Consider the following 16478-nt stretch of genomic DNA (forward strand, 5'->3'; position numbering starts at 1 on the left):
ACATGTATTTTGAATCGCATATTTTCTGGTTTCTGACTACTAGTTCAACAAATGTCTCAGATATCCTGAAAATCACGCTTTATAAATTTTTATGTATAACTGTGCTTAGTAACATCAAAGAAACACAGAAGTAGGCTTCAATAAGACAGCCAGTTCATCATACCTGCAAAGGATCTTTTAAAGCGACAAGAGGGCCATGATGGCCCTGAAATCGCTCACCTGTATGTAGGCCCCTGGGCCATCGCCAATTCTAAACCGGGGGCTTTTATTTGAAGAAACTTGTTAGACACTTATTAGAAGATGTTTCATGATAAATATCTAAGCTCCAGCTCTTTGGGTATTTATAAGAAGATTTAGGGAAAAACAATGACCCCCCCCTCCCCCCCCTCGGAGGGGCCAATTTTGACTCAGGGCTTTTATTTGAACAAACTTGGTTGACACTCACTAGTAGATACTTCATGCTTAGTATCTAATCTCTAGATCTTTGTGTTTTTATAAGAAGATTTGTTAAGTTTTTACTATACACATATAAGGAAAATCAATGACCCCCAGGACAGGGCTAATCTTAACCCCAAGGGCCCTTATTTGAACAAACTTGGTAGACACCCATTAAAAGATGTTTCATGTTAAATATTTTAGCTCTAGCATTTTGGGGTTTTTAAAAGAAGATTTTTTTAAGTTTTTACTATATACTTATATAAAGGGAAAAACAATGACCCCCTGGGGCAGGGCCAATTTTGACCCCGGGGCTTTTATTTGAACAAACTTGGTAGACAGTGACTAGATAAATATTTAAGCTTTAGCTCTTTCTGTTTTCTAACAGAAAATATTTTAAGTTTTTTCTTTCAGTTGCCATGATGGGAATGATTTAAGATTACTTAGCTATGAATAAAGAAAACAACAAATGAAATATATTCAAGATCTATTTTTGCAAAAAAAAGGTACAAAATTTTCACAATTTCACGAGACAATTGACAGGAAGAAAAGATGAAATAAATATGTAAATTTGTCCAATGCATAATTCTTGATAAAAAGAGAAAGTAAAATACACTGTAGACTTTCATGAATATTTTCTTCATCATAATGAAACCATAAATTACATAATTATGTGCCTAAACTTAATTTTGAATTGATAACACAAGTCCAACATTAAACTGCATATCAGTTAGAGAATTGCTTCACAAAAATAAAAAAAATTTCTGACATTTTTATCAAGTTATTATTTTACAAAGACACACGTATTTGTGGCGTTTTATTAAATAAATATTTATTTATAGAAAAAAAGCAACATAAGCACATTTGTTCATTCTCATGGAATTCAATTAAGCACATCTATAAATGGTGTTAGAATGACGAACACTTTGTATAAGTTATGCTAATTTAAAGTTCTAGAATCAATCCTCTGGGCCTGCAGGCTGTGCTTGGGGAGCTGCAGCACCACCTGCCGGGGCACTGAGTGCCTCCAATTGTTTCTTTGTTCCAGATACAATATCGTCAATACGTAACAATAAAATTGCAGTCTGAAATGCAAAACAGATACCAAAACTTATTGCAAGGCTCTTCATAAAGATATCAAAATTATTAAAAAGTTTTTAAAACCCTAAAAAATCACTGAGATCAACAGTAAATTGCACAAGAAGTATTATCCTATTATAGCATAAAAAGCTGTATAATTATAATATTATTACATATTCTGGTTCAAAGTAACCCAACATAAATAAATATCTAAAACTGGGAACTTAAATAATGAACTCTATCTTGGCAATCATACCCGTCCTTAACCCTAAGCTATTATATAATCTCCTGTTGAAATCACATTTTTTTTAAAATCTGAAATCTCAAAGCCTTATCAAATTTATTTAATCAAATAAGTTAACAATCATACTTTTTTCCATTCATGACTAAAGAGCTTCTAAAAAATCGCTCACACTTTACTACCTCAACACAAATCTTACCTCTATAGCAGTTTTGTATGTCTGGGCTTTAACAGAGTAAGCTTCCCAAACACCATAATCTTTCATGTCTACGATATTTCCATTTTCCCCATTAACACCCCATGATACACAGTCTGATTGAGCATGTTTAGCCTGAAATATGTTCATATTTATTATACCATAGAACAACTATACACTCGCCATCCAAATCTTAGAGCTTAAAATGTGCTTACGACAAAATCAAATATCTGAAGTACATTGGCTTAAAACTTCATACTGCACTAAGCTGGCAGGCCATATACTTACAAGATATATAAATATATAACACGGAAATTGTTTCTTATTTTTTTGATGATTATTATTATTTTATGATGAAATTTGTTGATCATCCTAAAAGAAACAGTCTTAACAAATCTTTGTTTTTTTTCCCCATTACTTTTTCATTATTATCAAAGATCAGCTTTATTAAATTAAATTAAAATCAGACTACAATTACTCAAGCAGACTTACTCTTAAAGCTGTAAGTGTTCTAATGGTACTGGCCCCACAATTCTGTATCAAGGTTCTTGGTATAACTTCGAGGGCACGAGCTACAGCACGGTATGGCCACTGATGTACTCCAGTGATACTTTTAGCCTTCTCATTCAATTCCTGAAACAATGTCGCAATATGTCATTTCGACATGATTCATAGTGATCTATGTTACTTATACAAAATGCCATTAGAAAAGATTTATATTAATTTTTTCATTAAAAAAAATTGCAAATCAATTATCGAAGACAGAAATCAAAAGCGTTTTTTCTAATGTACATTATTAGCATTGTTACATCCCATGAATGGCATCTCCTAGATAATTTTACTTCCTCTACCACCTAACAATGGTGCAATGCTAAATTTCTTAGTCTGTTGTGGCATGTCAGACAGCTAAGACCAACAAGCACTTAAATCCTAATACTCTTGGCCAATTAAGTCACAAAATAAAGTCAATTTTTCAGACAGGAGAGCAGATTATCATACCTGAGCTAGCGCCATTTCTGCGGCTCCTCCACCAGGAACAAGGTATGGGTCCTGCATGACATTTCTTGCCACGTTCATGGCATCTTGGAGATTCCTCTCTACTTCATTCAGGATGTCTTTACTGGCACCACGTAACAAGATCGTACATGCTTTTGGATTTTTACATTCAGTTAGAAATGTGAAATACCTAAGAAATAAAGAATATAATCTTAAAATATAAAGCATTAGGTCCTTTTCTTCTTTTCCAGCATAAAAAACTTACTAGTTTCTGTTACTAGAAAAGTAGGAGTAAACTATTATTTTCCCCACTCCAAAAAAAGTATTAAAATTCTTTGCTTTTTTAAAGTTTCAAGATTCTTTAGCCCTGGTCTTTCTTCATTTTTTTTGGGTCTATTATTCAGCTATGAACATATGTATAGGTAGCAAGCAAGGATAACAGGGAAAACTTATTTCTAGTATTAAAGTCTTATTGTATTAAAGCCTTATTATTTAGATGTTCATCAGTTGTGTAGCTAAAAAAAGTTCCAATTTGACAGGAGTACTGTTGATTTTACAAAGGTCAAATCATGTTCACATATTAAATACTTGTGAAAAATGATAGTAACCCTGTATTCCATTTATCAACATCTGCCAGGTATGAATCGACAGGTACCACTTTGCTAACATATTTCAACTACCCTTTTTATCAGTTGCACAACAATAATCTGTTTCATCATTTAAGTGGTTTAAAATCATTCTTTAATCTTCTTAATCAATGAGACAGCACCTGAACAGAACCTTGGACACTTTTTTAGACACGTAGGATAGCCTCCTCATAATAATCCAAGTCGCTGGTGGGATTCAAACCCACAGACATGAACAAGAGAACACAAGGGGTCACAAAGAAAGGAAAAGTTTAACACTCACTCGTCTCCGAACTTCTTCACTTCAAAAAGACCGCATTCTGTTCCAATATCATCCTCTCTTATTTCGTCTGTACGATTAACAACGGTTGCTCCACAAGCCCTTAAAACAATCACAAAATTGCTGTGTTCAACCATTCTTTTTTAAAAGGATATTTTTTACAGCTGTTCAGTATCAACAATATGATGTTGGTTACAAATGTAGCAAAAAAATAACCAAAAAAGTTACAAACCTATTATAGTTCTAATGTCAAGAAAAAAAGTTCATCTAAGGAACCAATTTTGCTTCTCTTAATTATGAGCTGTTTTCCTTCATTGAAAACATCAGTTCAAAGTGAATCAGAAGAAATTTCAAACTATCATTTCTTTTATTCAGTGAAAAACCTTTTTAAAAACTTTTTTACATTGCTATGCCTATTCCATTCATGTCCTTGACCAAAGTGAAATTTCAATTAGCCCATTTGTTTATGATGCAAAGTGAAATTACAATTAGCTTATTTATCAATACAACATAATTTATGTAAATGTTATAAAATCTTGATGTCAGTAACTGTTTATTTACCTGGCAATTCTGTTGTTATCAGACTTCCTCACTCGTCTTATACAGGTGATACCAGCCTTAATGAGATAGTGCTGAGCTAAGTCGGAAATTCCCTTCTCTGTGATGACAAGGTCAGGCTTCACAGATATTACTTCTTTACACATCTTCTCTATGAAGTCTTCCTCCATCCTCAAGATCTTACTACAAAATATGATTAAATGATTGGTTATAATTTAAATCGTAACAACTGCCTGAAACAATACCCTCAACAATACATATTGTGATAAAATGCTCATTATAAAATATTACATTAATGATATCTGCAGAAAGTAGGCAGAATGTTCAAACTTTTATCAAATCCATTCAACAATTCAGACATGGACTAGCACAATTCATACATTCTACTTTTGAAATTTGATTTTCCAATTAATTGAGCTTGCGGCTATATTAAAGATGTCACACAATAAAGAATAATATGCTGAAAGTTATATAGCATTTTGTTTGCTACAGAAAAGCATACTTACGAAAAATCTTCTTCCTTTGAAATTTCAATATTTGTCTGCAAATAAGAATTAAATAAGCACTGATGAAAAATGGGGCAAAAAAGGGAATCTTGAATACTCTACAAAAAACTTTTCTTCAAATGTGTAAAAACCAAAAAGCCCATGTAACAGTTATGAGATAAACAAACTTCATAATTTATATTTAGATAGATATATAGATTTCATTTTACATAACAGGGCTAGCATTTCACTTGTGCAAAAAAGAATTGTACTTACAAAAACAAAACCGAACTTGCATATTTTTTTTCAGATACCAATTTTGTATGAAATTGTATGGTGTCAAATGCTTGCACAGATACATATATACATCAATCTCAGTTAAAAGTCTTGTGAGAACAACAGTTTCTAGATGGGTAGTCAGGGATCAAACCTGCAACCCCTTTGTTGTCAGCCAGAGTAACAACCAGACTAAGCATCACCTCTCATTTGGTTGGAGATATGACACAAGTAATGATTCTACTTCACAAAATATCAACTATATAACTGTTTATTACCTGACTTTCTCCCTTCTTGTATTCTAAATTACAGTCAAGTAGAAGTATTCTAGGGTTCTCTAAACGTCTGAAATTTAGATCAATTAAAATTTTATGAAACAGGGTATTAGTTCCTATTATGAATACAATTAATGATGAACTTTTGACACTTTTTCTTCAAAAATACTATGCAGCCATCACAGCACAATACTCTTACAGTTGTTTCATGTTTGAATGAAGCTGAAATATTTATTATAAGTATGAGGGTAAATAAGTACCGGTCAAAAAGACATGTGAAAATAAATACAACTTAGTGATCCTTTAAATGTTGCAGGGGAATGAAGCCAACAAGCAAGCCATAAAGAAAGCCCTGCTCATGAGTCTAATGCCAGACAGCTACTTACACTTATTCAACTGAGATATTAAAATATATGGTAATCAAATCTGCAGTTAACTGTTGGTGAAATACATTTACCAGTGTTACTAATGAAATGATATTGCTAAAAAAACTCATAGAACATGTGAAGCAGGCTTTATCAAATCTAAGCACATTGCATCCAGATAATATGAATAAAATATTAATATATTAAGCATACCTCTTCATTTTTGGATGGACTACATCTTTGTTGATCATTACTCCCTTTAAAACTTCAGACTCCTCAATAGTTCCACCTGGGATCTGAAATATCAATTATATTGATGTCAGATAAAGACAGAAAAACAAAATTTCAAAGTGTCAAAGTAAACCTACAAGAATTTTGGAAAAATGTTCTCCAAAGTATTTAAGAAGTATTTAAGTATATTAAGTTTTTTTTCTTCTCATTTATAATTAACACCGTCACAATTTATTCATTAAAAACAAATTTTTGTTTGTTTGTTTGTTTCATTTTACGCCTTTTTCCAACAGTATTTCAGTCATAAAGGCGGGTAGTTTCCTAACCATCGTTCCTGGAGAGTTACACCAGTACTAGACTACCTTCCTCCGCATTAATTAATAGTGCATATAAATCGTATATATAATTATAAAAGTCACCTTCTCTACTTTAGCGTATCTTTTAATATCAATTTCTTTTCTACCATTTTCTTCAAGTGCTACAGTTTTGGTGGCTTCAAGGGCAATGTTGCATGCCAGATCTGACCTGAAACACAAGATATTTATATATCAAATTCTCTGAATTTTATCACTTGACATAATGTTAGGCCAAAATTAATATTTGACAATTCGATAACATAACTATACTTTAGTATGGAAAAAGAAGAAATTTTACTGAAGATTTTCACATCTCTTAAAGTAAAATAAGACACCAAAGGTATTAATCTACAGCTATGTAAAACTTCCTAGAACTAGTAGAAGCAGGATATTTAATGAATTTTTCAGTGATAAAATGAAGTCTCAATTACTGAAACATACATATTGAACACATACCATTTACTGATGAATTTTGTGCCAACAGAACTTTTTAAAATCTTCAGCATCTCATCCCTGTTACTGACATCAACATATGTGCTGAAAAAATAAAGACATTTTTAACAATTACCCTGCTGGAACTGAGTGACTAGCCTTTGCTACCAGTATTGAGCCAGGTTAACCTGCACTTCCATCCGGTCTGACCAGGCTCTATACTGTTGGCAGACATCTTCAAATTTTTATCTTGATATCACATAACTTGAGAAAGGAATGTTCCAAAAATAGAAATTGGACAATTTCTTTTTATACACTCATGCTCATTATGATTATTTGCGAGTGTTTACATACAAACAATTCTGTGTTACAACTCTTTTAAGAGGATAAACCTTAAGATTTTGGAAACCGCATCTAGCATAAATTCTATAAACCATATTTCATTAGATACAGTTTTATATTGATGCGTGAAAAATAGTTTGAAGTACAATTTAATCTATATATGATTCAATTTGATAATTTTAACTAGTGGGTACTGATTTGCAGGAAGATAGCGAAAGCATAATTTTATCCAGCTCTGCTATTCATGTCCTATAAAACATTTTCAACAATACATACCTAATTTTTTTCTTCAGTATTTCAAGAATATCTTCAAGGGCCAATCTAAATGCACTGATAATAACTGTTGGGTGCATCTGTTGTTCCAGAAATGGTCCAGCCACAGACAGCATCTCACCACCTGATTTATAAGATATGAATACAGAACAAAATACTTTAATATTTCCATTTCAAAAACAAGAAATCTAAGAACACTTTATCATTCACTAACCTTACCCAGCTAATGAGCAAATGTAAATGTTTCTTATCTCAATTTTATTTTTATATGAAAATCATTTTTTCTGAGAGAGAAACTTAAATTTTTTTTTTTAAAAACTTAAGCCATGACAACATATTGATTAACATGTTGATATTTTAATCATTTGAAAACAAAACTATCAAAATGTTAAATGACTAGTTTTCAAGAAATGTAGATCATAACATATGTTTTGGAAGAGACATTATTTAATTATGAAAAAATACTATACCTAGGATAATGACCGATGTAGTTCCATCCCCTACTTCCTCGTCCTGTGTACGGGCCACCTCAATAAATGACTTTGCAGCTGGGTGCTGTACATTGATCTGCAAAATAACTCATTATGAGAATTGCTGGAATAGGATCACATTTAATAAATGATTGTGATCTAAAAATTTGCATCCCAAAAATTTGCATTAACAAAAAGTTTTATCTACCTGGCTATACTATACTGTTTCAGCTATCAAAAATAATTTTTAAACCAAAGTTTGCTTTTTCTATTTTCATTACAAATTACAAAGACAAGAGCTGGTGGAACCGGGTGATGCTCCCCAACTAGGTTTTGGACACAGAAAAGTAAATTTTGTGTAGTTTCAGAGTTGTGTCCGAGACAAAGATCAAAGAGTGATAATTCCAAACTTAGGCAAGGCAGAGTTACTGTTCTTTGCACTGCACTTCTCAATGAAATCTATCTACCGACATGCACGCTACTCGTCATCTCAATTTGGATACCTTTTCTGTGAAATAGTTGTAAAATCCAGTTTCAAATAACGAAGTTATAGGCCAGACACAATTTTGCTGCAAGGTCATGCTGTGACCTTGACCTTTAAGGTAGCAACCCAAATGTTGCGGGCCACACAACGTCTTAATATAGTGATCATTTCTGTGAAATAGTTGTAAAATCCGACTTCAAATAACTAAGTTATGGGCCGGACTCAATTTGCTGCAGTCATGCTGTGACCTTGACCTTCAAGGAAGCGACCCAAATGTTGCGCGCCACACATTGTCTCAAGATGGTGAACATTTCTGTGACAAAGTTGTAAAATCCAGTTTCAAATAACGAAGTCATGGGCTGGACACGATTTTGCTGCAAGGTCATGCTGTGACCTTCAAGGTAGCAACCCAAATGTTGCATCCGAAATAGTTGTAAAATCTGACTTCAAATAACGAAGTTATGGGCCTGACACAAATTCGAGGCGAACGTCCGGACTAACGGACGTACTTACAAAATGGACTTGTGTGACTTTTCCTTTGATCTTTTCAGCCATTTTTAGACACACAAAAAGACACACAAGTAAAAAAAGGAATGAATAGGATCAAAGAGTATTTACTGTAAACCATTGTTTTTCAAGTCACACAAGTATCTCTGGGTTTGTATGGATAGACGGACAACCCAGCGACGATATGCTCCCCCGAATTTTTTCTTCTTGATTGCCAAATAGACAGAGGGCAAACCAAAACAAAATTTGCACATAACTTACCTCTCTCAAAATAGCATTTCCATCATTTGTCATCACAATGCCACCCATGGGATCCATCAACATCTTCAACATGGACCTTGGACCAAGACATGTTCTAATTACATCTGCTATTGCCTTTAATGAAAATCAAACAAAACATTAGCAATAATTTCCCCAATAATCAGGCAGCTGAGCAGTGTTCGACACTAACTGTTTTTACAAGGGATCCCATAGGAATTCCTGAGATTTAATTCAGGGATTCCTCCTAAATGTCAGGGATTCCTCAGATCAAAATAGTAAAATATGAGTCGAAGAATAACAAGGGAGTGCAGCAATCCAATTTCAAATTCTTTTTTTAAGACCACATAAAGGATATATTGCCTTGTTTCAGATGCAGAAAATGTAGTTTATAAGCCCTCTGGAAAAATTGCTGTTTAAAGTTTTAAAAGTGTTTCAAAGTGTTTACTAGTATATATATAATTCGACCGCAAAGATAAATTAAAACATAATACATTTGTTACATGCACGGAAACAGAATAACATTAAGCTCACTGAACAAGAGTTTGATTTGAAAATACAAATTTTGCTAAAACCTGTTTTCTCCCTGGAGTTGATAATTGTGAACCAGTTCTGTAAATGAAGGTATAATGCAAGTGACTGGGCAATGGAACTTAGGGTTTGAACTTTTGAAGTTAAGTTGGAACTGGGGAATCATTTTCCCAGATAGCCTAGGGTTCACTGAAATAGAGCCCACTTATCATCTGTAGATCTTTAAAAAAAATTACAGGTAATGATTAGGCTCCATATTCCAGAAAGTTCTGGTATGGATAACTTTTGGCATGTCATTTAAAAAGAAATGCTTAATTATGATCACTTTAAAAAAATAAGTGATATTCAGCTTACTGTACACTTTTTGTGTTTAAAAGGAAATATCCCATAGATTGTTGTAAATTAAATATTTTGATAATTTTCTACTAAAGCTAAAATATCAAGAAAAAAGTTTTGTTTGCATTACAAGTAGGGTACCATTTGATTTTTAAAAGTAAAAAGTTGCTCCAAATCCATGACAGGATGTGTAACATCCAAATTTATTGTTCTCAATTTTTACACTAAAATGTCCGATTCTTTTCCTCCCTGTGTGTATTGATTTTTTTAAGTTTTGACATCTGTCAAATCAAAGGCACTCACAGCATGCAGCAGTCATGTAGTTCAGAACACTGATTGGCTCAAAGAACTTTCAGATGAAATATACGTCATTTGGTGTATGTTTCACCAAAGGATTTTTCTTTCTTTTTGTCGGTAAATTATGTGTGACCTTGATTGACCTTAGAACACTTCAGACTTTAGTTTCACATATTTTTTAGCATTTAAGGCTGTAGAGTTTCAAAAAGGATTTTAAACTGAAAAGTATGGATTATTTTTATTATGTTTTTATTAGTTATACTTTTGCTGTACTGCAGTGAGAAAAAAAATACATCAGTAATCTTTTTTTTTTCACTAATTTTTACGAAAATTTACAATGATCACAAATGCCGAATTTTGGCGGAAAAAAAACAACAAACACTTGTTAACTTTGTAGCTACCGCCGGCAACGCCGATCAGCACATATTTGAAGTACACACCGCTTGTGTAATAATTATACGATAATTACTTTTTTGAATTTTCACAACTTAATATCATGAAGTCAATGCATGATATAAAATCATTCAAGAATGTTTCTTTAGCCAAAATATTTTTCATTATATATCGCAAATGAGTTGATAGCAGTCACTGCACAAAGGAAAACTGGCGTACATAATTCAAGAGACACAAAGGAAGTGTGAAACAGATTACTGGGATCCTATATATTACCGGACAAAATATGATGTTTTTTCGCTGTAACTTTTATTTTAAATAATAAAAAAGAATGAAATTTTACTCAAATAATTGTGACTTTTTAATATAAGTAAACATTCCTTTACCAAACATAAAATTAAACATTTGACTGTAGAAATGTGTCTTTAAAGTAGGGCATTAAAAGAGGGGAAAAATCGTGTAGACAACTCAATTTACCGGACATTGTTTTTCAAAATTTTTTGAAGTCTTAAAATGAAATTAAGCAAGGAAACTACGACTATTGAATGGCAAAATTGAGATACTGGAAAAAATAAGTATGTCACAGAAATAGACACGGCAGCCATGCTTGTTACGAAGAGGCCAATATAGGGGTGTAATTGAAATTAACACTATTAACTCAATTAACATATTGATTCTTCATGATCCTTAAACGTAAGAAACATTTTGATATTCAAATGGAATTCTGTTTTTTGTCATACAGTTTTGTCATCATGTAGCATGTTGCAAAAGCCATAAAATCTATTTTATTTATATACATGTAGAGTTTCCTCCCATGGGTGTAACCCGTTTCCTTATATGTTTTTTAATTTGCATTTCTTTGTAAAAGACAACAACAACGAGATGTTGTTTGAACGAAATTCAAAATTACTTTTTATCATTAAAATATGTTATGATTGTCTCCTGAGGTAACATTGAGAAGAATTAAAAGTAAAACCTATCTAAAATAACTCATTAAGGGCCTCATTATAGGGGATGCACAGGACAGATTATTCCCCCGCATTGCCAGGTCATGGAGTAACTAGTAAACAAAAGGGTATGTTAGTAAATAAAGAACTAAATCGACAATATTTACCTGAGAGTGGTTTTGTTGTTATTTACTAAAAGAAATAGAAAGTGTGTGTACGATTCAGACCGGATGATTTTTAATCGAAGCAAAAAATAAAGCCTTATTTGACAGGAATAGATTTTGTCCGGTAAACTGATTGTCCGGTAAACATGTAGGATCCCAGTATACACTTAATATATATCAAAGGTAGATAGAAAGATTCTTTTATTTCCTCCAATCATGAAGAGTAGTAGAGTTCACACACTTTATTAGAAAGAGTATTCATTTCACTTTAAACGAAATTAGTATAAAAAATATAAAAATGAAATAAAAAATAAAGAATTAACTTATTAATAACTTTGTGATATGAGCTTTTTTTTTGTAGAGCAAAACATCAATATATCTATTGTCTTTGGTCAATTACATGATAAAATAATAATAAAATATGTTAATAAAATATGTTAAAACAATAAACATACTTGATCACTATTGAATACATTAAACATTTTCTACATTAATAATTGTTTAATACAAAATAAACAAGAGCCATGTCAACATGGCCATCTCCCGATGAATGTGTTTGCTCATTGGAAGAATGTATATGTAGTACAGCAGAATAATTCCATTTAAAGAGGTCTTTTGGTAATGAAAACTGATGGCTATAGTGATTACAGATTTGAAACCTATGTCATTACTGATGGCTGAAAATAACAAAGGGCAATAACTGAAAAATAATGCAGGGTAGGTTATCATTCTTGTGTGCTGCATCCCTCCTCAGTAAAATCTATCTACCTATGAAGTTTCAAGTTGATACCTCAAATACTTTTTGAGAAAAAAATTGAATTGAAAAATTAAGTACGAAAAATAACAAAGGGCAATAACTCAAAAATTATAAAAGGTAGAGTTATCATTCTTGTGCACTGCACACCTCCTGAGTGAGATCTATGCACCTATGAAGTTTCATTTTGATATCTCAAAGGCTTTTTGAGTTATGCTCTGGACAAAAAATAATTTTGAAAAATAACAAAGGGCAATAACTCAAAAATTATGCAAGGTAGAGTTATCATTCTTGTGCACTGCACTCCTCCTCAATGAGATCCATCCACCTATGAAGTTTCAAGTTGATACCTCAAATACTTTTTGAGATAAGCTCCAGACAAAAAATTATGTCGGACGGAAGGAGACTATTTCTATATCCCCCGCCGCCTTTTCGGCGGGGGATAAAAAATGGGGGTGTCTCAATCAAATTTCTTAAAATGAGGGGTGAACTGTCTGCAAAAAAGGACCTAGTGTGACGTGTCTGTAAACCACGTCTAGACGCTGGTCAAGAAATCAACCTTGGTATCTTCATAAAATTGGATAGATCACATAAGCAACTGTCAACATATTATTTCTTTCCAAGTTTGTTTCTTTCCTGTGTAAAAATTTACAAATTAAACATAAAATTCAACGAAAACATTATCTTGCAACATACTTTTCTGTGATTCCTATTGCACTTACGAACTTTCGCTATACATCTATGCAGTATTTCGATAGAGCGGAAGTCAGTGCGCGAGCATGCGCTTTGCCATGTCTCGTTCAGATACCGCTCACGTTTTAAACTCAGTTGCTATGAAGCGACCGTTTTAAACTCGGTTGCTATGAAGAGACACTAAGTGTACATGGCTTTTACAACTAAAATATCAGACAAACACATTAAAACAATACACATAAACTACACATAGCTGTTTTCCATATTAATATTTTCCATTTGAAACTGATAGTCAAACAAATATCTCAATATTTTTACCGATTTAATGTATTGTTTACATGTGATGACAACAACGCTGTGTGTTAGATTACTTTCGGTTCAGAAAATTCATTTGTTTACCATCAAAACTCATATGTTTACCATAGGAACCATATATAGATAGAAAGCAAATTAAACAAAGGTAAAGAAAAAATTGTCCGTTTCTGAACAAAAAATCGAATAAATAAATACAAGGTCTTTTTAAAATGTCCCTTCTTTGAGTTCATTTGAAAGAAGAATAATTTGGTGGAATTTTAGACAGGGAAACAGGGAGTTATCTTACATGGCTAGGGAAAATGGCCGACTGAAATCATGCAAGCAAGTTTGTAAGTGTATTGGCTATTCATAATCATAAAGAAAATTTCTATTTTCATTCCTCATTCAAACAGACTTTTAACCGACAAGTAACACATATACTTGTACATTTATGCCCTTAATTTCAAGTTCTATTTCATTACAATTTTACCACAGAATTAATAATAAACCCCAAATAATAAAAATTTGGTGTGGAAGCTTCTGGAAAAATGGCGACGGCCATGTAAAAACATGTTTACCTTGCCAGCGTTTATGTTTCCAAACTGGACCTTCTTACCACTCTCACGCTTCGTGTTCTGGTCTGAAATAAAGAGAAGACTTTGTTTTTATCCATTATCAAAATAAAAGTAAATGTGTTTCAGTAATATGATCGTAAATTTACAACTTACTCAAGACGATTATCGGTTGGCCGTACATGCTTGTTGTTCCGGTGCACTGTGAAATTTATCTACTATTACATTTGTGTTAACCGGTTTGGCAAGAAACCACTAATTCTTAGTAAAAGAGTTTCAGTAAACATAGAAATGTTAACTTCAAAGAATAGTTAAAATTCTTATTCTTATTCATAGTTCAAAATATTTACACATCCTTAATAATGATTAATTAAATAAAAAGTTATAATGATATTATGTTATTATAAACCAAAATGTTATTTATATAATTTATTTAATATTATATTATTTTATAATATGTTATCATAAAATCCAAAACAACATTGTTTTTGTTGACCATCAACACCTTACTCAAACAAGAAATCTGAACTACCTGATACCCTACTCGAGGACACAATATCATCAAAATTCTTTCTTTCCTAGGAGCATACGTCTTTGGAATAGCCTTCCCCTAACTGTTCAGTCTAGCCCCAGTTTAAACATCTTTAAATACTGAGAGGCTTGACCCATTCTATAAATTCTAAACTGCACACTATGTCTTTTAAATTAATAGTCTTGTAGAACTTTTATTCTTTTAACTTTTTAATTTGCATATAAATAAATTCTTTTATTAACAGTTTCCTGACAACGCGCCTGCTAGTCATAATCAGAATTGATTGTTAAGCAGTATGATGTAGATGTACATGTAAACATAAATTTCACACAGTAACAGATTACCAGTACAGTAGGTTGAAACTTGCATTAGAGCATAATAAAATAAACTATAGTTTAGTTTAAACATATTTATTTAAGCACAATTGCGAAACAAGTTCTTGCAACTTATATACATCACTTTTGAGTCCTTTTCCTGGAACCAATCAGTGCTTGTTTCACATGAATAAGAAACATGGTTGTGACCCGGGTAGGGCTCGAACCAATGATCCCTTTGTTGCGCGGCAGACACCTTAACCACTAGGCCACCACCCACCTTATAAACTATACTTACATACCCGGTAAATCTGTATCAGTAACCTATATGGATCAATCAATCAGAGTCATATCTGGATTACAGATGCCAAGGATGTACTTCATAAAAATCACGGGGTATCAGTAACCTAGGTGATATATAAAATAATTAGATGTGTTTTTTTCTTCTAAATTATTGTTACCTTTAATTTTATTTATCTTTTTTTTTCTGATGGGGTGAAGGGGTGGGAGGTAGGCTTTTATTCCTTTTTACAATAATAAATTATTTAATAACTAATAAAGCTTGAAAGCAGGTGTGCACTACTCACAGCTAGGTCTCTCTTTACATGCACAAATTATCACAAGGATTTAAAGCAGATCTAAAGCTTTTCATAAAGCACCCGAAAGCTTTGCAGAAATAAAATTTCATAATATTGTATCCATAATACCTGCTGAATGCTGGGCTATTGGTAAAAGTGTCTACTTGTAATGATGATTGCCTGTCTCACTGCTCTACCAGGAAAGTTAGATTCTTATTTATAATGATGAAACTATTCAGCTAGTTTATATAAGGGTAACAATTCATCAATTAACAAGAAGATGGGACCTAGGTGCGTCAGTGATTCTTTCCCATCAGTAAAGCTAGAAAGCTGTCAAGCAGACATATAATAGTTGGAAGACTAAAATGTATGAAAAGCACACTTTTTGGGACCGCTCAACATAAGAAAATCATATTTATTTTTCAAATATACAAATTGTATATGTATAATAGAAAGAGCGCCGAAACACGAGGCTATCTGATTTGTACGAGGCGTAGCCCCCCGAGTATTAATCAGATTGCCGAGTGTTTTGGTGTTCTTTCTCTTTTGTATCATAGTCAAACATAAAAACACGTTCCTTGTTGTCATAATATGAAACCCCAGAAAAATGTATCCAATGAAAGAGCATCTGAATATAATATTTCTGTCGCGTTTCCTTTCTCTGCCGTCACAATAAGTAACCCCCAGCAAAAATGAACCAATCGATGGGCGTGCTTAGGAGTGCGGGTAACTTATACCTGCACTCCAGTTAACGCACTGTACATGTATATGTATACGATTTAACTCTGACGCATTTTCAACAGAAAGGTTCTCAAACTATGATACAAATAAATATTTTATATATTATATATATATTTTGTCAATATACATACATTAGAAAATAGAAATATTTGTACATTGGAATCTA

The 16478-nt window shown here is 32.5% G+C and overlaps 1 protein-coding gene across 1 annotated transcript; it reads right to left on the reverse strand.

Annotated features, from left to right (window-relative positions):
• Positions 1 to 910: 910 nt before the first annotated feature.
• On the reverse strand, positions 911 to 14400 carry LOC132718202 (T-complex protein 1 subunit gamma-like). Its single transcript, XM_060701846.1, has 16 exons — positions 14304 to 14400; positions 14154 to 14215; positions 9170 to 9283; positions 7918 to 8014; positions 7451 to 7571; positions 6857 to 6937; positions 6464 to 6569; positions 6027 to 6109; positions 5452 to 5518; positions 4919 to 4953; positions 4416 to 4595; positions 3858 to 3956; positions 2952 to 3138; positions 2445 to 2585; positions 1956 to 2087; positions 911 to 1520 (listed from the first exon to the last, which is right to left on the reverse strand). The coding sequence occupies exons 1-16, from the start codon at positions 14329 to 14331 to the stop codon at positions 1395 to 1397; spliced, it is 1659 nt and encodes a 552-aa protein (XP_060557829.1). The 5' UTR covers positions 14332 to 14400; the 3' UTR covers positions 911 to 1394.
• Between the last annotated feature and the right edge of the window lie 2078 nt (positions 14401 to 16478).

The sequence above is a fragment of the Ruditapes philippinarum genome, unplaced genomic scaffold (assembly GCF_026571515.1).
Source record: "Ruditapes philippinarum isolate M1 unplaced genomic scaffold, ASM2657151v2 ctg143_1_1_1_1, whole genome shotgun sequence".
Lineage (NCBI taxonomy): Eukaryota > Metazoa > Mollusca > Bivalvia > Venerida > Veneridae > Ruditapes > Ruditapes philippinarum.